Here is a 21,691-nt window from a genome sequence, read left to right as displayed (position 1 = left end):
AACAAAAGCACTTTTCCAGTTGCTGGAGACAAAAAGACAAAAATAAAATAGCTTCTGCCATCCAGGAGCTTACTCTACTAGGATATGGTCCAAAGGTTTCACTTTTGATTTCTAATGAAAGATATATGATACTAACTTATGGTAATCATAAACAAAATAAGTCCCCATTAAATGAGATTACCTGATCAGCCACTCCTCCAGGTAAAATGGTTTTTACTATTACTCCAGTTGATTTTCCTCCTACTATACCAAATCCTAGGCCTGATCCATCATTAAGCAATTCAATGGTTTCCACATGCTCCCACTGGACCTGAATAAAAATAATAAAAGCTTATATTACAATAGTGCTTTTCAACTTACAAAGGACTTTCCTCACAACGATTCTTTGAGGTAGATAGGGCAAGTATGGTCAATTCTGCTATAACACAAGTTCTGAAAACTCAGATTTGTTCCAACTCAATTGATACATTAGGGAATATTTTATGGTTTATGCTCAACTTCTCACGCAGAAAATTGTACCACTTCACGATAACTCACAAGATGCAGTCTTTCCCAAGCCTACTTCCACAAGCAAACTTCAGATCTTCAAGGCAAAATTTCCTATTGAATGTGTATGTTCAGGTTCAGTAGGAGCTTTGAGCAGAAAAAGTGTGGCTCCTACCACTTTTACCTTTACCACCATACCTCATGGCCTCTTCTCCTGCTAAGAGGCCCAGATTTGGGAAGCAGCTCCAGGCCCTGGACTGGCCCACTATTTATTGTAGTATTTATGTTCTTCTTAACCATTTAACAGTTTATAAAACCGTGTAACCGTTTTTTATCAAGTTTCTATTTTTTTATGTCACTGATAAAGGTTTTGAGAGTTGTGCCCCTAAAACCATTTCCCCCACATACTCTATGGTTTTTATTGCATGATTTTGCATAGTGCAGTGCTTTTGGAGAGTACATATATCAAATTATAGCAGAAATGCATGCATTGTCATCCCTATATTTTCAGAATGGGGCTTGAGGAGGTAAAGAAAATTTTCCAGATTGACACAGATAGCATCAAAGCCTAGACTGGAACCCAGATTTTCTGGATCCAACTCTCCTTTCTACCTTCCTACTCTCATCTCAAGTATAAATTTACCTAAGTTTGAAAAGAGCCAGGAAAAATAATTAAAATCTATTGTAGATGATGTTATTATGATTTGTTGTTGTTGCTGTTGTTCAGTTATTCAGTTGTGTCCAACTCTTCATGACCCCAAGAACCATAGCATGCCAGGCCCTTCAATCCTGCACTGTCTCCTGAAGTTTGTCCAAGTTCATGCTAATTATTTCCATGACACTATCTAGCCATCTCATCCTCTGCCATTCCCTTTTCCTTTTGCCTTCAATCTTTCCTCACATCAGAGTCTTTTTTTAATGAGTCCTGGTCTTCTGGAGATGTGGCCAAAATAGTTAAGCTTCAGCTTCAGAATTTGACCTTCCAATGAAGAGTCTGAATTAATTTCTGTAAGTATTGACTGATTTAATCTCCTTCCTGTCCAAGAGATTCTCAAAAGTCTTCTCCAGCACCACAGTTCAAAAGTGTTGATTCTGTGGAGCTCAGCATTACTTAAAATCCAACTCCCACAGCCATATATTGCACTAAAAAACCATAGCTTTAACTATATGGACCTTTGTCAGCAAGGTGATGGCTCTACTTTTTAGTATGCTATCCAGATTTCCATAGCTTTCCTTATAAGGAGCAAATGTGTGGGTTTTTTTTTTAATTTCATGGCTGCAGTCACTATTTACAGTGATCTTTGAGTCTAAGAATATAAAATCAGATACTGCTTCCATTTCTTCTCCCGCCATTTGCCAGGAAGTGATGGGACCAGTTGCCAGGATCTTAGTTTTTTTACATTTAACCTCAAACCAGCTTTTACACTCTCCACTTTTACCCTCATCAAAAGGATTCTTAATTCTTCTTCACTTTCTGCCATCAGTGGTATTATCTGCATATCTGAGATTGCTGATATTTTCCCCAGCAACCTTAATTTCTGCTTTTGATTTATCCAGCCTGGCACTTTACATGATGTATTCTGCATATAAGTTAAAGTTAAGTACTACAGCCTTGTACTCTTTTTCCAGTCTTAAACAAATCAGTTGTTACAGGTTTGGTTATACCTGTTGTTTCTTGATCTACACACAGATTCCTCAGGAGACAAGTAAGATGATCTGGTAGTACCATCACTTTTAGGACTTGCCACATTTTGCTGCAACCCACATACTCAAGGGCTTTAGTTTAGTCAATGAAATAGAAGTAGATGTTTTTCTGAAACTCTCTTGCTTTCTTTATAATCCAGCAAATGATGGCAATTTGGTCTCTAGTTCCTCTGCCTCTTCAAAAATCAGCCTGCTTTTCTGGTATTTCTCGGATCATATACTGCTGAAGCCTAGCTTCCAAAATCTTAAGCATAACCCTGCTGGCATGTGAAATGAATGCAAATGCTCAGTTATTATGATTATCTTCATTTTAATAAAATTTTATTTTCCCCCAATTACATGTTAAAATGATTTTTAAACATTTGTTGTTTTTTCTTGTTAAGTTTTGAGTTCCAATTCTAACCCTTTATGCCTCCCCTCTCTGCCGTCCCCAAGTTAGTAAGCAATGTGATATAGGTTATACATGTGCAATCATATAAAACATTTCCATATTAGTCATTTTGTACAAGAAGAGAGAAAGAAAGAAAGAAAGAAAGAAAGAAAGAAAGAAAGAAGGAAGGAAGGAAGGAAGGAAGGAAGGAAGGAAGGAAGGAAGGAAGGAAGGAAGGAAGGAAGGAAGGAAGGAAGGAAGGAAGGAAGGAAGGAAGGAAGGAAGAAAGGAGGAAAGAAAGAAAGAAGGAAGAAAGAAAGAAAGAAAGAAAGAAAGAAAGAAAGAAAGAAAGAAAGAAAAGAAAAGAAAAAAGAAAGAAAAGAAAGAAAGAAAAACAGTATGCTTCAGTCTGTGTTCAGACAGTATCAGTTCTTTCTCTGGACAGCATGCTTCATCACGAGTCCTTTGGTATTGTCTTGGATCATTGCACTGCTAAGAATAGCTAAGTCATTCATGGTTCTTCATTGTATAATATTACTGTTACTGTGCACAATGTTCTCTTGATTCTGCTCACTTTACTTTGCATCAGTTCATGTAAACCTTTCCAGATTTTTTCTGAAATCACCCTGCTTGCCATTTCTTATCACAATAATATTCCATCACAATCATATACTACAGTTTATTCAGCCATTTCCCAATTGATGGGCATCCCCTCAATTTCCAATTCTTAGCCACCACAAAAAGAGCCGCTATAAATATTTTTATACGAATAGGTCGTTTTTGCCTTTTTAGATCTCTTTGGAATAAAGACTTAGCAGTGGACCAAAGGGTATGTAGAGTTTTATAGCCCTTTGGCCATAGTTCAAAATTGCTCTCCAGAATGGTTAGATCAGTCACAACTCTATCAAAAGTACATTGGTATAGAAGTTTTCCCATAGTCTCTCTAACAGTGGTCATTTTCCTTTCTGGTCATATTAACCAATCTGATAGATGTGAGGTGGTACCTCAGAATTGTTTTAATTAGCATTTCTCTAATCAATAATGATTTAGAGCATTTTTGTATGACTACAATCTTTGATTTCTTTGTCTGAAAACTGCCTGTTTGTACACATTTATGATTTGTCAATTGGGGAATGACTTGTATTCTTATAAACTTGTCTCAGCTCTCTATATAGTTGAGAAATGAGGCCCATATCAGAGATATCTGTTGCAAAAAATTTCCTCCAGTTTTCTGCTTTCCTTTTAATTTCAGTTGCGCTGGTTTTGTTTGTGCAAAAACTTCATGATTTTATATAATCACAATTATCTATTTTCCATTTTGCAATATTCTCTATATCTTGTTTGGTACTAAATTCTTTCCTTATCTATAGATATGACAGGTAAACAATTCCATATTCTCCTAACTTGCTTATGGTGTCGCCCATTATATGTAAATCATATACCTATTCTGACCTTACGTTGGCATAAGATGTGAGAAGTTGGTCTATACCTAGTTTCTACAATAGAGTTTTCCAGTTTTCCCAGCAGTTTTTTTTGAAATCATGTTTTTGTTCCAAAATCTTGGCTCTTTGCATTTATCATATACTAGGTTACTATGGTCATTTACCATAATGTATTGTATACCTAATCTATTCCAGTGATCTACCACTCTATTTCTTAGACAGTATGAGATTGTTTTGATAATTACCACTTTATAATACAGTTTGAAATCTGGTATAGCTAGACCATCTTTCTTTACTTTTTTTTCATTGATTCCCTTGATATTCTTGATCTTTTGTTCTTCCAGATGAATGTTATTATTTTTTCTAGCTCAATGAAATAAATTTTTGGTATGACACTGAATTAATAGATTAAGCAACTTCATTATCATTGTTATGACATTGGCTTGGCCTATGAATGAGCAATTAATATTTTTCCAATTATTTAGATCTTTATTTGTGTGAAAAGTGTTTTATAATTGTGTTCATATAGTTCCTGGGTCTGTCCTGGTAGGGAGATTCCCATTTTATATTGTCTATAGTTATTTTAAATGGAATCTCTCTTTCTATATGATTACCTTTAAATAATCAAATTTAGATTTGTATTTATAAGTCCTATACATAGAAGTTTCAGTGCCCTTGTTTGGTAGTGAATAGATCAGCACCTCTATAATGTGAACTAAAGCTTTCTATAGATGATTCTCAAACTTAATGGAAATGTCATTTATTTCATTTATTGTTATTCTTTAGTATCAGTTAAAATTAAATTCTGAAAATCTTGTGTAGGATTCTTTTAAACAGGAAAACGTTCATCTGTTTCACATGATTTAACATAGAAGCAGAAAGTTAAATCAGATGACTCTTTAAGGTCAATCAATCAAAAACATTTGAGTACTTCCTATATGCCAGACATTGTGCTAGGTTCTGGTGATACAAAAATATACATATATCCAAAATGCAAAATTTATACAAAATAAAACAAAGGGATTTTTTTGAAGGGAGGGTTATAAAAGACTTGGGGACTCAGGACATAGAATATGTAGTATGTGATCAACAGCAAGAAGGAGAGTTTGAGGAGACAATGGAGGGTGGGAGAATGGGACAGAAAAAGGGAAGGAAGGAAGAAAGGAAGGAAGGAAGGAAGGAAGGAAGGAAGGAAGGAAGGAAGGAAGGAAGGAAGGAAGGAAGGAAGGAAGGAAGGAAGGAAGGAAGGAAGGAAGTAAAGAAAGTAGGAAGGAAGGGAGGGAAGAAGGAAGGAAGGAAGGGAGGAAGGAAGGAAGGAAGGAAGGAAGGAAGGAAGGAAGGAAGGAAGGAAGGAAGGAAGGAAGGAAGGAAGGAATAGAAGGAAGGAGGAAGAGAGGGAATGGAGAGACAGAAGTAGCCAGACAAGAGGTGAAATAATTTGCCCATTGTCACTCAAGCTAATGTGTCTGAAGCCTATTTTGAACTAAGATTTCCCTGACTCCAGGCCCAGGGCTCTGTCCACTGCACCATTAGCTACAATCCCATAACAGGGATCACATATCCATGACTATAAGTACATGGACAAGAAAGAAGTAGTGGGACTACACACACACACACACACACACACACTTCTTTGAAAAAAATGAGATACTCACTACTGGATTGGAATGAGCTGAAACTGTGCTAGCAGCAGATGGAGAACGAGAAACTATAGGGCTCATGAGTGGAGGCAAGGAGCCTCTGGCAACAATGAGCTGAACATTATCTTTGGCCTTCTGAAGGATACTGATAGCCTGTTGGTGTGTTATTGTTTGATCAAGTGCATATCCATTGATTGCTAGTATTTGATCGGCTTCTTTCAATCTTCCATCTCTGTCAAAGAGGAGTAAGAGGAGGACAAAGATATGTGACAGCTGTCACTAAAATTACCAATGCTTCTAGACAGATTTCTAGTGTTTTTATTATCCCATTTTCTCTTTTCCACACTTTGTAATCTTCCTCCTGCAGTTCTTCGAAAGGAAGTTATTTGGGCCCTCTGGTAATTAGCTAGTTCTCTTTGAAGATAATCCCACTGCCACTCCAGGACATTATAGACCCTATAGCTATCTCCTCCCCTTCAATGGCCTCTTCACATTGGTACCTATCTCAAGCAAAACATGCCCCTACTTAGCTGCTCCCAGCTCAGCCTCTCACAGTCAAAGCCCTGTGTTTATCCTTGACTATGAGCTTTAGAGTTGAAAGGACCCTATCAATTACTATGCCAGCACTAAATTAGAAAACTAAACTAAAATCTTATTTCTATGAGGATATGAAGTTGGGTTCTATAAAAACAGAACTCACCTGCATTTTCTAAAGACTTGACTGTATACTAGAAAAAGAAGTAAACATAAACTTTGAAAACTGTTTAGTGAGTTTTTCAGATCAATTTTTTTTTCTGAAAAATCCTTTTGAGGCAGACCTCTGAGGGCGATCCCTTAATGCTCTAAATCTATGCCATGACAATGAAGAAAGAGAAGAATTCAGTGTACTCATGATAGGATTCGGGGAAAAGTCTCACCTTTGTGCCACACTTCCCTCTTGAATCTCTTGCACAAATATTCCCAGTTCACCTCTGTTTTCACTCTTCAGTCCCACAACACTAAACCCTAGGCCACCATTTGTAGGCTTAACAAGCTCAAAAATCTCTATAGGGCGACCCTGTTCAAGAAACAAACCAAACAAAAATAATGAAAAAGAGAAGCAAAACTCTTCAATGTAATAATATCTTATTTGTATGTCTTCATAACTTATAATATGTTTTACATGTTAGTTTTTTTGATCCTCACACGCTCTGAAGTATGTTAACATTATGACCCCCATTTTCCAGATGAACAAAAGGAGGGTCTACCTCAGGGGTGGATTCACTCAAAGGGCTGCACTTGAGGACCTAGAGGACCACATGTGACCTGGAAGCTACAGGTTCCCCACTCCTTGTCTAGATGTTAAATGACTTACCTGAGGTCACACAGACAGTTAAGCAACAGAGACAGCTTAGCATGTTAGCAGATATTTCATTCACCCTTAATAATATCTAACAGAACATATGAAAAGCTACAAAAATACCCAAAGGCAAATACTACAGTTTAAAATCAGACACTCACTAAAAAAAGTCATCATAAAATAATTGCTTTCCATTGATAGCAATTGCATTTAAATTCCATCTCTCTACCATCTAAAAATTCCCACAAAATATGTTCTTTCATCAATAAAATGACTCAGACATTTTTTACTTCACAATATTTAACTGAGAAAGGCCTTAATTATCTGAGGGCAACATATCCATAAATACAAGCAAATGCTAATCGTTGTGAACATCAAGAAGTCATTTCTCACCTGTGCCATATTTTTGATTAGCTGATCAAATTCATCACCTGAAGGTTTCCCATTGATTTGAGGAGTACTGGATCCCACATGTGATTCAAAATCGACATTATTTTGACCCAATAAATAAGATTCACTATATGAAGTAGGATGCCCACTAGATGCAAAATGTGGAAGTTGTGAGAACTCACCAGTTGAAGATATGGATGGTGTAACATTTACCTGAGGATGACAAAAGGATTATTAGGAACTTTCAGCCTTATATAACTGATTTGTTAAGTGTATCCAAAGAAGTTAGAATGCCCTTTTAAATACTGATATCAAGGATGTGTGATTTCATCATTGTTGGCTAGTCCTCCACCAATGCAAATCTCAATCCCTCCATACCTTGGTAGTCTCCTAATGCCACTGCAGCCAAAAAAAGAATCACCATGTAACTATCTGAGGACATTCTTCTCTGAACTTGTTTTGGCTGGTCCTTGTATGATAGACATCAATACAATCTGTTTTGGGGCCCTCACTTGAAGACTTTTGACTTTGGTGAGATGTATTAAAATCAGGGCTTTGCTTACATAGCCTTCAGGGTGATCATCACAATAATAGGGCAAGGAGGGGGACCTCAGAGGCCATCTAGAGCAACCCCATTCATTTTATAGATGAAAAAACAGATTAAATGACTTGCTCAAGGTCACACATAGTAAACATGAGGTAGGATTTAAACCCAGGTCCTTTGACTTTTGCAGAAGACTCTTCAAAAAATGTAAAATAAATTGTATAGCAAGATCACATGAATGTACAGAATTTACTTTCTGAATTAGTTTCCCTGATTTATTAAAATTTTCCTCAATGGATTCCAGGGACTGATATAGGGTCATAGATTTGGAACACAGAAAGGGCACTTGAGAGATGACCAAGTCCAAACCTCTCATTTTACAAACTAGGAAACTGAGATTCAGAGAAATTAAGTGACTTGTGCAAAATCACACAGGTATTTAGTGTCCAAGGCAGCATTAGACCGTATGTTTTCCTGACTCCACGTTCAGTGTTCTATCCCCTACACTATTCCCTCTCTCAAAGTGTAAGTTGAACATTTGATATTTGGGCTATTGATAAATGTCCCATCTTGTTATATATTTTAGCTGAAGTACTTAAAATTTTTTTCACAAATGCTTATAAAGGGAAATAATGTTATGTATATGAGGTTCCCAGGAAAACTTCAGGGTTAGAACCCAAATGATTGAATGAACCCAAAGTTTTGTCCAGATGACACAAAATAACCATGCTTCATTACAGACCTATTAGTTTATAGAATCAGAGAACTATAGACTTGAAGTTTGAATGGACTGAGCCTTAGTGGAAGAGAGAGTGAATGACATGCCCTCTAATCCCCTATGGATGGTTTGGGAACACTAATCCAGATTGATTTTGTCCCTCACTTGAGAGTGAGGGCATGACTTGCAGTTGACTCCAAATCCTAAATCCCATCAGGGAGAGCTCCACATGGTCTAGGAAACTCTGTAGGGATCAGGTTCCCTTCTGAAAAAGGAGGCTAGATTTTCTTTGCTTTTTCTTTTCTCTGCTGCCTTGGGTGAGGGGAAGGCCATTTCAAATTTCAAGACAGGCAAATGCTAAGTACTAAATAAACAGGAAGTATTGGATAAAGCATTCTTTGGTTTGTTGAATCTTCATAACTGCCTTCAGGACAAACAGTGATTTCTACCTCTACACATAGGGTTGTATGTGACCTGTGCCACTTTGATTGTTTTGAGACTCTTTTCTTTATCACACTTCAGGAAGCAAGAGAAAAGACACTGTTTATGCCTGTCCAAGGAGCAGGGGGGACTTTTCTGATTTAGCAACATGGACAATGTGTTTAAAATGCATGTGGGACAACTTACCAATTTTTTTTAAATGTGAGGTAAGGTGGTGGGGAGTAGAGGATGTAAACCTCATGCTCAAAGCATGCTCAACATTTTCTGCCTGCTGCCAGCCTACATGGAAAAAGGTGAGGAGCTTGCTTCTAGAAAGGTCTAATGACATGAAATGGGAGGGCCCTACTACCCGAATAAGAGCATACTTCTATATTCTGCCTGTTTCTAGTGTGATTAACACATGAAGAAGAAGATTTGATGCTGAGCTATAACTCAGCTATAATTTCTTACCTGGAACTGACATGTGACCCACAAATATAGCACACTGTTCTTTGCCTCTTTCCATTGTTTTTCTTTCCTGCTTTTGAGAAAAGAAGTTCTGCAGACAGCTGTGACCTCGTGAGCTTTGAAAAGTCAGAATGGCAAAACACTACAACTCCAGGAGCCAAAGTGTATGCCAGATTTTGTAGCCAATTGAGAGGATGAGGAGTGAACAACCCAGCAACCTGCCTAGGAGTTAGTGATAATTACTATGGGCTATGCCAAATTTGACAGTGAACTGTGGTGGAGGGAGAGCAGAAGGATAAACTCTCTGTAGAGCCTGCTTTCAGGCTGAGTGCACTTTCCCCAGGGACTGAGGATGTACATGGGGAAGCATGCTCCCAGGTATTGGAGGAAAATGTTCTTGCTCTATCTTCTTAGTAAATAAACCAAGCTTAAAAACAGAATTCTCCTCCATAAATCTGAAACAAGTGGGCATCCAACCTTCCCCTGAAGATCTGAACTGAGGGGGAAGTTCACTAACTCCCAAGGCATCCTATTCCATTTTGAGGTCACTGTAGTCACTCTGAAGCTTTTCTTTATATATTAAGCCTAAATTTTCCACTTCTATCCATTGTTCTTAATTCTGTTCTCTCAGGATTAGCAGAATAAGCTGAATCTTTTTCCCATAGTCCTTATAAGTAACTAATGCAAGCTATCATTCCGTCTCCTCCACCCCCAATGGCTCTTCTCCAAGTTAGACAGCCCTAGTTCCTTCAACGAATCCTCTTTGTGGCATAATCTCAAGGCCTTTCACCATCCTGATCAACTTCCTCTGGCTGTTCTTCAGTTTATTGTTATACTTCTTAGACTCAGCACTAAACATGATACTCTAAGTGCACTTTGACCAAAGTAGAAAACAGTCAGACTCACAATCCCCTTCTTTTGGACACGATCCCTCTCAGCGCATCATAGGAGAGTTAAATTAGCTCTCTTTTCCGGCCCTATCACACACATATCACATATCACACAGAGTCATAATAATGACTCTCGTTGAATTTGCAGCATATTAAAGCCACCTCATTATTTTTTGTCAAACTACTATCTAATTAAAACTCCTCCATATTGTATTGTGAATGTTTGTTTGTTTAGAATGTAAAACCTCTTATTGAATTCCATCTTATTGATTGATACCTGTGCCAAGATCATTCAGAGTCAACCTTTTCAAAGTGGTTTGTGGGAAACCCTTTTCTTTTAGCCACACAGATGTGGATGTCACAATATAAAAACTATGTAAGGATAAGACGGTACTCAAGAAACAGTGATGAGAACTAGAAAGAGAACTTAGTCCACCAATAAGCATTTGTTAAGTGCCTACAGTGTGCCAGGTATTGTGCTAAGTAAGCACTGAAGACATAAAGAAAAGAAAAAGATAGCCCTTTCTCTCAAGAAAATTACAGTCTAACGAGGGAGACAAAATGCAAAGAGGTATGTACAAACAAAATATAGACAAAATAAAATGGAGATGATCTGAGGGAATGTTTGTTGACTGACTGAGAAGCAAATACATTAAAGCCTCCCTATAGCAGAATAAAGCAGAATCATGTCAATAGCTGATTGCCCTGATCTCCATACAAAATGTAGTTACTGAACTGCCCAAAAGATTTCATTCTAAGCTGGTCTCACCTCTTTATATAGTGCTTTAGGATATGCAAAGTGCTGAAATTACAGTATCTCCTTTGAGATTCATGGCAACTCTGTGAGTTAGGAGCTATATTTTTTTTATTCTCATTTTACAGATGACAAAACTGAGTGTCAGAGAGATAGTCACCGGGGCAGTCACATAATAACAAGAGTGAAAGGAAGGACTTTAACCTTGATCCTCCTGATTCCAAATTCAACACTCTAACAGACTATTCCGCCTCTGGACTGGAAGGAACAGACACAGCCTACATTCTAACCTGTATTACAGTGTTAATGAGGATCCAGTAATTGCCTGAAATGTCAGTGATCTTTGTCATCAAACATCAAGCATGTTCTTTCAATAAAGAATTCAAAATCAAGACATGACTTCATTCCTTTAGACTTACCAAAAAAAGTAGGCTTGTTATATATCAACTCTTGCTTTTTAATTTTTTTTAGTCTGAGATACATCAAATTCAGAACAGTCAGGTGGCAAAATCTATGCTAGGTAATATGACACAGCAGATAAAGCAAAAGACTAGGAATCAGAAGATGTAGGCCCAAATCCTGGATCTACCTCTTGCTAGCTAAGTGACCTTGCACAAGTCAATATTTAGTCTTTCTGCACATCAGTTTATCTTCAGATCAGAAATAACAAAGACGGTCCAACCTAACAGTAAAGACTGTGAGATTCAAATGCAAGGGGTGGGGGAAAGCACTTTATAAACTATAACAGGTGTTGAGTGCTGGGATAGTATCTAGGCCTATGATTTGATCAGAGCAGGGAACTCTCAGTGTGGAAGTTTACTCTACCTAATGAAGACCTGTAGATAAGCACCCTAAAATTCCTCTGCCTTTAGAGTCTTGAAGATATGACTGGAACACAGAGGTTAAATAACCTACCCATGGTTTCACATCCAGTATTTATCTGAGGAACGACTTGAATTAGGCCTTCCTGATGCTGAGTGGCTCTATTATTATACCATATCTCCAAATGCATTTGTACAAATATAATCATTGTTTTATCATTATTCTCATTAATGCTCCATTCCAGCTTTTCCAACTATTCTAACAGAGCTCAACTTCTATTTCCTGGATTTCTTTTCCACCTCCATCTCAGCTTCCTTCTCATGCTAGAGATGCTGCCTCCTCTGTATCCTCCTCCTCTGACTGGTGAGTTCCTCCTCGGAAGCCCCACTTTGGAAAGCAGCCATACTATCCAAGCTCACTTCCAACCTGGCTCAACTTTTAATTCTCTAGATTATCTTCTGCCTTGCCCTCACATGAGAACTTTTTTCACATATTAACCACTTAAGAAAAACTCACTCACTCATCTTCTCATTGTGGCACATATTGTGACTGTGAGTTCTCAAAGGCTATAAAAGTGGCACAAAAGCCCCATAAGTCCTACCAAGGGGAAGGGCTTGAAGTTCAGGTCAGGTGGCTTAGCACACAGCAGGTGCTAAATAAATGCTTGTTGATTTATTATCAAATGGTTGGCCACCAAGTAATGAATATTTTCAACTACAAAAACTCATTAAAAACATGTTCTAAGGCATTCAATCTGTGTGGGTGTAAGAAGTACCTACCACACCACTGAAATCACAGTACCTTTAAGTGTTGAATCATTATTACTGTTGCTGTTGCTACTGTTATTCCTATGACTGAGGAATTTTGTAGGGACTTTTCTTCTTTCTCCATAAACCATGGCACTAATTATACAAATTGATGAGTTGTTATATACAACTATTGTAAAATACACTATAGTCTGTAAGACCCAAAGACAGCTTTCAGATTACCAATGACCCAACGATTTTATTAGCTACCTGTTTTTAACTACTGGGAGGGGAATGGAGAGGATGTCAAAGATGGAAAGCATTTGGTAATCCTTTAAATGATTATTTTAAAGCATTTGGGATCAATTAATTTATATGTACCTATACCTAAATATATGTATATATTATACTATATATGTATGTATAATGTGTGTGTGTGTGTGTGTGTGTATTTTTTTTTAAAACAGCCTTGTTATGCCAAGCCTGGTTTTTTTATCCTGAGCCATGGCAACTTCAAAAAAGTCTGCCAGCAGATTCTACACATCTCAGGTTGAAGCAGATGGCATGATGAAAGCTGCGACAGGCTGAGGATCCCACACACAAGGTCCTAACGCCTATGGTGTGTTTGCATAGAGAAAAAAATATTTGGACTTATGCTATGGTGAGCCAGGATGAACAAACTATATGCTGGGAACAAAGTAATGAGTCCTTCAAAGGTACTCCCTGGTACGTTAAGAGATTAATTCTCATTCCAAGGGAGAACACTCTCAGAATACGGCTTGCTTTGTCTGGCTCAACTAATTACAATATTAAGATCCCGAAGGGAAAAAAGTTCATGTTAATAAATTAGGTTTGTTTTTTAGTTTGTTTAAATCAATTGAAAATTCATTCAGTTCACTCTTAAAAAAACATGTTGCTCAAAGTTAGGTCTAGAAAGACAAACTAAAAAAAAGTAGTTTGGTTTTTTTTAGATAATTAGCTGCATTATTCAACCCACCAAAAGGCTCTTTAAAAAAATTTATTCTTCATCACAAAGCACAAAATTAGGCATTTCTTTTTAATGTATCTACAAAAGTTGTTATTGATAAGTCCAGTCTAGTAGATATATATGAGGACCCAGTTTAGAGAAAATAAATTTAAAGGTATAAAGGTGGCAACTATTTGGAGTTTGGGTCTATGAACAGAACCAATTTAGATAATTTATAGATCAGATTCACCAAATAATTATCAAGTCTTCATCCCACATTTGCCATCAGGAATCCTTCCTTGATCCCCAGAATCAGTAACTATAGTTTTCTACTTTGAATCCTATAACACTTATTTTTTAAATCAATAAATTCATAAACATCTACTAAGCACCTACTATGTGCCAGGCTCTATGCTACACTTAGAGGATCATGGGATCACAAATTCAGAACTGGAATGAACCACAGAAGCCACCAAATCCATCTTCTTCATTTTATGCAACATATAATCTTGTATACTATAGTTCTCTGTGTATATGCCTTAGTCCTCTTATAGACTATGCATTACATAAGAGAAAGGAATCAGTACTATTTAAAATTTGTTATCTCCTTGGTGGTTTACATGCAATAGCTACTTAATAAATGTTTAAGCTGAATTGCTGAGCGGAGGTAACTTTCAAGTATTCTTGAAGTATAAGAAAAAAAGTAACAAATTAATTCATTATACTTACTGCTAACACACATAACAGATACCTGAAGTTTTAAAAAGATGTCTTTTTAGGTTATATGGCAGCAAACTAATTATACAGTTTACATGTCTGCACATGGAAAGATTTTGTTTTAACTCTGTCTGCTGCATTAAGAGTATTATGATGCAAAAGGTAAAGGGATGCTTATGCCCTGAAGGTGCAATCATCACAGGTCTGGGAAAACTCCAAGAGTTCTCAGATTCAAATCCCCCAAGATAGTTTTCTTCATAAAAAGAAAGTTGGTCTGAAAGCCTCTTTTTCAAGCCGAATGTTCTCTGACTACATAACTCGACAGGCAACTGTTTTGGCTTTCCCCACTGAAGGAACTTAACTACAAAACAAAATTATTCTTACTTTTTCTGGATATACAGGAGAATAACAACAAGTCAAGTATTGAGAAATTCTATCTTGGGAAGGCTAGGCACTTTAATGCATTGTTGATGTAACTGTGACTTGGTGTAGTCATTCTGGCGGGGTTTTTTTTTTAGGCAATTGGGGTTAAGTGACTTGCCCAGGGTCACACAACTAGTAAGTGTCAAGTGGTTGGTCTGAGGCTGGATTTGAACTCAGGTCCTCCTAACTTCAGGGCCAGTGCTGTATTCACTGAGCCACCTAGCTGCCCCTGGTCTAGCCATTCTGAAAAAAGAATTTGGAACTCTTCTCCTAAAATCACTAAAATATACATTCCTTCTTTGATCCAGGAACATCATCACTACTGGGCATATATTACAAAGAGGTAACAGGGAAAGAAAAAAGGTCTCACATATACAAAAATATTCATAGTAATACATTTTGTTATAGTAAAGAACTAGAAGGGAAAGTGGGTGCCCACCACTTACAGAATGACAAAACAAATTATGCTATATAAATGTTAATAGGATCTTATTGTGCCATTAGGAATAACAAATAAAAATAATTGAGAGAAACCTAGGAAGATCTGTATGAACTTATACGGAGTGAAATGAGTAGAACCAAGAGAATATCTATATGATAGCCTCATCACAACAATGTAAAGGAAGCTATGTGGAAGTGTGGATAGAATACTTAACCTAGAGTCAAGAAGATTTTAGTTCAGATTTGCTTTGGCTGTGACACCCCAGACAAGTCACTTTACCTCATCTGCCTCAGTTTCCATCCATGTAAAGTGGGGATGATGACAGTATTTACTCCTCAGAGTTGTGAGGACAACGTGAGATAATATTTATAAATTGCTTAGCAAATCTTAAAGCATTTATAAAAATGATAGCTATTAATCATTTTAATTTAAAAGACATCAGACCTCTGATAAATGCAGTGACTACACACACCTTTGGAAAAATGAAGAAGCATGCCTCCATCCTCTTGGTAGGGAACTGGGCAGGTTAAAAACAACCTGGGGTCAATGAACTTGGTTGTTTAAAAAAATATTTTGATGACTAGATTTCAATATATTGATTTTCTTTGTATCTGGTTTATTTTATTTTGTACATTTAAAAATATTATTCTGTAAAGCAGTCCTATCCATAGGCTTCATCAGATTGCCAAAGCTGTTCAGGACAAACAAAACAAAGTTTAGAATCCCTGGCCCAGATATAAATAACGAGAGAGAAATTTTCAAGCATGGCCAATGTACTGATTTATTTTGTTCGATACCCTTCTTTGTTACAAAAACTTCTGTCAGGGGTCAAAGTGGAATGGAAGACAGACAATTAGTGGACAAAAACAGAAATGTAGAAAAATGAGAAGAATGGTGAAACATAAAAAAACAGAAGAAAATAAAAGTAAATCCAAAAGGGGGCATAAATTGGGTTATTTTGTTGCTACCTTCTAAAATTTAATATATACTTTAAAAAAAAGCTCACGATTCCATTTTTGCTCTCCTTTGTATATGAAACGTTTGTGCTGTTTGGTGCTTGTTAAGTGCATAATAAAAATAAAATTTATTAAATTACTGGATAATAAAGATGTTGGGAAAGTTTAACGTCTTAAATTCTTTACAGTATGAGAAGCTCTCCTTTAACCTTCTAAGTTTCCATGACTTTCCATATGCTTTTGCTTAGGCATACTGGCTCCCTCCTTTATTTGCATTTTCATAATAGATACAAAAGATGATCTGCCCCAATATAGCAATTTTAAAAGCTTATTTCAGAATGTTTATAAAAGATCATCATCAAAAATATTTACTACCTAATTGCCCACGGAGCTTTCAACCTACACATTATCTACAAGTCCTCACTATCTGTCACATACCCCCAAATCCAATTTTGTTGCCAAGCCCTATCAAGGCTGCTAAGTGACTTAGTGGATAGAGTACCCAGCCTAGAGTCAGGAAGATTCATCTTCCTGAGTTCAAATCTGGCCTCAGATACTTACTAGTTGTTTGTTTCTTCATCTACAAAATGAGCTGGAGAAGAAATGGAAAACCACTCCAGTATCTTTGCCAAGTAAATCCCAAAATGGGGTCATGAAGAGTCAGACACAACTGAAAATGAATGAACAACAACAATCTAGTTCACCTTTGCAACATTTCTCTCATACACCTCTTGATTCTGGCAGTGCAGGCCCTCATCACCTCACCCTTGGACTACTGCAACAGTCTAGTAATGGGTCTGCCTGTCTCAAGTCTCTCCCCAATCTAGCCCATCCTCCACTCAGTCACCATAGTGATCACCTTTCTAAATCTCAAGTCCGATCAATTTAATTTCCTAGTCAATATACACCATTGGCTCCCCATTGCCTCTGAAAAATCTTCTTTTTCAGTGTTCGAAGCCCTTCATAACCTGGACACCCCCCACACACACACATACACCCCGACACTTTTCCAGTCTTCTTATACCTTACTCTCTGCCACATCCTCTTTGATCCAGTGACACTGGTCTCCTAACTATTCCTCAAACAAGACACTGTATCTCTCCTCTCCAGGCATTTTTTCTGACTGTCCTCCATTCCTGGAATGACCTCCATCCCTGGAATGACCTCCATCCTCATCTCTGCTTACTGGCTTCCCTAACTTCTTTCAAGTCCCAACTAAAATCTCACCTTCTACAGGAAGCTGTTCCCAACCTGTCTTAATTTCAGTGCCTCCCCTCTATTAATTATTTCCTATTTGTCCTGTTTATACCTTGTTTGTACCTATTTGTTTGCTTATTGTCTCCCCCATTGTACTGTGAATTCCTTGAGAGAAGGGACTGTCTTTTGCCTCTTTTTGTATCCTCAATGATTAGCACAGTGCCACACACATACTGGGCACTTAATAAATGTTTACTGACTGATTGTACTAGATTCTACAGAATGAAAAAAGAATGCCAAAATCCTGGCTTGTTCTAAATTATTTTGCTTATGCATCTGTTAAATTTCAAACTTACAAACAACCTACATCTTAAAAAAAGAAAGAAAACTGCACCTCTAGAATCTATGTCCATCCTTGGATGTACAGGAATCTGATGCTTTAAAAAAAAAAGACAAACAAACCAGGAAATGTGCTCAAATGTATGGATTCATTTTACTCAAGATGTTAAAAATATGAAGATACAGAATTCTATTTATATTTCATTTATCCCTAATTCTTTTCATGGAGAAGGTTAATGCTATTAGCTAGCTGTCTCACTGGCCAGTCATCAGTCTTTCCAGAAATACTTAGTATAATTATGTTGCCTTATGAAAATATCAAACTGAATTTCCTCAAGCATTTTGGGCAGATTATCATGTCTACTCTTGGTTGCTGTTTTTTTCTAAACTTATTCTGATTACACTACATAGAGTAGGAGGAAAATATAACTTTTGCTTATGTCTATTTAATGGATACTACGCATATTGAATAAACAAAGCTAAAACACAAGCAAATCACAAGAGCTCAAGAATATTTAAATGCTTCGTGGGCTTAAGTTTTAATACCTTAGCCAGTATTAAAGCTTTTAACTTTGCTCAAGTTCTCAAGCATAGGCTGTTTACATCAAGATGACAAATCTAGACGCTTCTATATGTAAGAATCTATTCTTCCATTCACATATGTACTCCCTTTGTCAATATATACTGTAACCCTCTATAACTGAATAGATGGCCTTCAACAGCTGCAATGCCTGAAGAATCCCTTACCCTGTGTCCAGCCTTGTGATGTGAGCCTCTGTACTTACTATGGACAGTCTTAGGACAAGAGACAAAGAATCCATTACCAACCCTGATACTAAAAGCCTTTTAAAGAAGACTTGAAATGGCCTGCTAGAGTTTAGGTTCTGTTAGCATTGCTTTTGAGAGCTCATGATCACCTCCAGGCTCTAAGGAAGTATCAGAGATCTTTGTAGAAGATATCTACTTAAATTTCTCTGTTTCTTTTTGTTTTTTGGCTTTAACTGTATAAGAAATAAAAAGCGAAGCTTGTTTGGGAAAATTTGTAGTGACAGGTGGACCTCTAACAAATGTGGGCTTTTTTTTTTTAAATCTGCACCTTGTCTTTTCTTGCAAAGGCAAGAAATTTGATTATTTTGTTGTGAATTTACACAAATGCTGTAACCAACTATTTGGAATTGGTCCCAAATATGAAATGCAAAGGAGAATGAAGTGATCAAACACTGAGAGTGTTCACTAAAATACAACACCAAAAATGGTAGTAATCACAGAAATTTTTTCATACATAATAGGCACATGTTTCAAGTTTTAGACCTAGGGAAGCCTCCTTTTCCATAAATCTTTCAGTAAAATACTGATTAGAGCACAGCTCTGATGCATTATTGAACAGCCAAACTCTTGCACAGTAATTGATGGTGGCACTCTGATTTAATGATCCTTATTTTTAAAGCTAATTAAAGAAATTGAGTTGCATGTTCAAAGGGGATTAGCTTAATGTGACGAGACTATTTTGGACATAAAATGGCTCCTGGCTCCTGAATTAAATGATAGACAAAATGGAACAGAAAGCCTTTGGAAAATAAATACGTTTATTTTCAGGTACTGTAGAAATAAGTATGCATGTTCCTTCCTCCATCCTTTCAAAAAGAAGTTTGATTAGAAATAATCATAACATGTTGAGATATCCTACAAGGTCATTTTATCATATTCCAACAGAGCCATCTGGACAGTTCTTTTTGTACTTTGAAAGCAAAATTTGTATTTCATTAAAGCCACAGTTTAACAAAATGTGTTAAATTACTTCTGACTAACATTGGTCATCATCAGGGAAAGACCATTGGGTGGTTTCCTGGTTATCTTTTCATAATAATTCCTTACTACAGGGCAAATGAAGGAGAGAATCATTTTGAAGAATGTATGCTGCCAGTGGCTCTGGATCAGTACCTCTATCTCTATGGATGCAGGTGCATCACAGTGAGTGAACTTGTGTTTATTTTTTTTCAACTTCTCAGAACTAAATAGGATCAATTCTTACCTGAGTAACTGAAGGTGTAGGGAAAATAATTCTTCACTTAATCCCTTCCCTTGCTGTTTAATATTATTATAGACAGACTGTCATATCCTCAATATTCCAAAAACTTTTAACTCGACTTTTTGGGTTTTATTTGATTTTGGAGTCAGAGATAGAGTTTGGATTTGAACTCAGAAGTGCAGGGCTAGGGTCCTGGCTTGATAACTTGTCCTTGAGCAAAATTATTGACCCTCTCCAAGCTTCAGTTTACTCAATTGTGAAATAGGAGAAGTAATATTTTTGCTAATGAAATTCAATGCAACAAGCCTGCACTGAGCTCCTACTACACTTCAAGGGATGAATAGATAAAAAAACTGTTCTTACAGTTAGGATGATTTGAGTTAAAGTCTCACCTTGAATATATACTGGCAACGTGACCCTGAGCACAATGAACCTCTCAGAGCCTACAAGCAACTATATAAGATTAAATAGTAAGTTGAAGATATTCATTGTTAGAGGGCTTCCCCATCACAAAGTAACCTGCTTTGATAAAATAACAGATGCAGGCACTAAAGATAAAAAGACCTAAAATGATCTTTGACTTCAAGGAACTTACATTTTACTGGAGGGCAGGGATATGACATGCATGCAGACAAGTAAAAAGAAGATAATTTGAAGAGAAAGAGACCTTTGACAATGAGAAGAAACAAGAAATATTCAGAGAGACAAAGGTGGGAGGTAGGACATGGCAGGCATACAGAATAGCATATATAGAAGGGAGATGGGATATCGAGTTCAGAACACAACTGGTCTAGAATGAAGAGTATTTGAAGGATTGATATATGAATCAAGTCAGGTAAGGTAGAATTCTAGGATAATGGATACAAAGGAAGAAGGGACATTAGAAGTACCTAATCTAACCATTTAACTTATAAAATGAAGAAATTGAGTTCCAGAGTGGTAAAGTGACTTGCCCAAGATCTCACAGGTAGGTAGTTAAGAAAAGCAGGGTTTTAACCCAAGTTCTCCAATTCAAAAACCAGTATTCTTTTTATTGGAGGGAAGTATTGTATAGACACTATGGAAATATGAGCCAGTATTCTACAAAATGCTATGAGCTCAAGCTAATGGTCAACCTTGCAGGTTTCAATGATTGATATAAAGGACGGCCCGTATATATTCCCTCCTAAGAAGCCTCTTTCCATCTTCATTCACTGGACCAAGTTTCCTTAATGTGCTTGACCTTTCTTAAATCTACATCTTAAAGAACTATTTCCATAAAGCAATTAGGTAATACATATTTTCCTAAATATCATTAATCAGTGCAGAATTGCTTCAAGACCGTAGAAACAGCCCCATAGAATTTTCAAGCTGAAGGACAGAAGGGAATAGGCAATCATGTGATCACTGCTTCTCATTCTAGAGATGTGGAAACTAAAACCAAAAGTTTCTATGTATTTTTAATGCCCTAAAAAATAAATAGGGGATACAAAATAGACTAATTGATAACATTAGATTTGGGAGTCTGGGGAGGGACTATAAATTCGAAGGAATTAACTATTTCTTTAAAAGGAAGGGGATAGAGCCTATGATTGATTTCTAAGAACCCTTCCAGCTCTGATCTATTACCTTGATTAATGTTGCATCTATACAAGTGAAATAAGTAGCTTGTGACATGTTTGGTCTGCTTATTATATCCATTTAGTGGCCAAATCCAAAAACTTCATGATAAATCAGATTAATGTTTATGAAAAATGACCATAGCTAAGAATGGTGAATTAGGTACAATGACATTGTATCTAATTCTATGGTCATAAATAGTCATAGATAAATTAAATATTGCTGAAATTCTTGGTTCAGTGGTCATGAATTAAGAAGTGGGAGGCACAATGTATACAGTATATATGGA

The 21,691-nt window shown here is 36.8% G+C and overlaps 1 protein-coding gene across 28 annotated transcripts in view; it reads right to left on the bottom strand.

The window, feature by feature from the left end:
* MPDZ (multiple PDZ domain crumbs cell polarity complex component) overlaps nt 1–21,691 on the bottom strand; it is a 225,062-nt gene that overhangs the window by 151,908 nt on the left and 51,463 nt on the right. For 27 of the 28 annotated variants that reach the window (XM_020969728.1, XM_078152490.1, XM_078152491.1 and 24 more), the window contains 4 exons: nt 7,375–7,584; nt 6,560–6,699; nt 5,658–5,874; nt 182–310 (listed from right to left, as the gene is read on the bottom strand). In XM_020969728.1, the coding sequence (XP_020825387.1) occupies nt 182–310; nt 5,658–5,874; nt 6,560–6,699; nt 7,375–7,584 (696 nt within the window). The remainder of the gene's footprint in view (nt 1–181; nt 311–5,657; nt 5,875–6,559; nt 6,700–7,374; nt 7,585–21,691) is intronic. The other variant, XM_020969749.2, reaches the window with a different exon arrangement.

The sequence above is a fragment of the Phascolarctos cinereus genome, unplaced genomic scaffold (genome assembly GCF_003287225.1).
Source record: "Phascolarctos cinereus isolate Bilbo 61053 unplaced genomic scaffold, phaCin_HiC Scaffold_4;HRSCAF=312, whole genome shotgun sequence".
NCBI classification, from domain to species: Eukaryota; Metazoa; Chordata; class Mammalia; order Diprotodontia; family Phascolarctidae; genus Phascolarctos; species Phascolarctos cinereus.
This window is presented reverse-complemented; position numbering and strand designations above follow the sequence as displayed.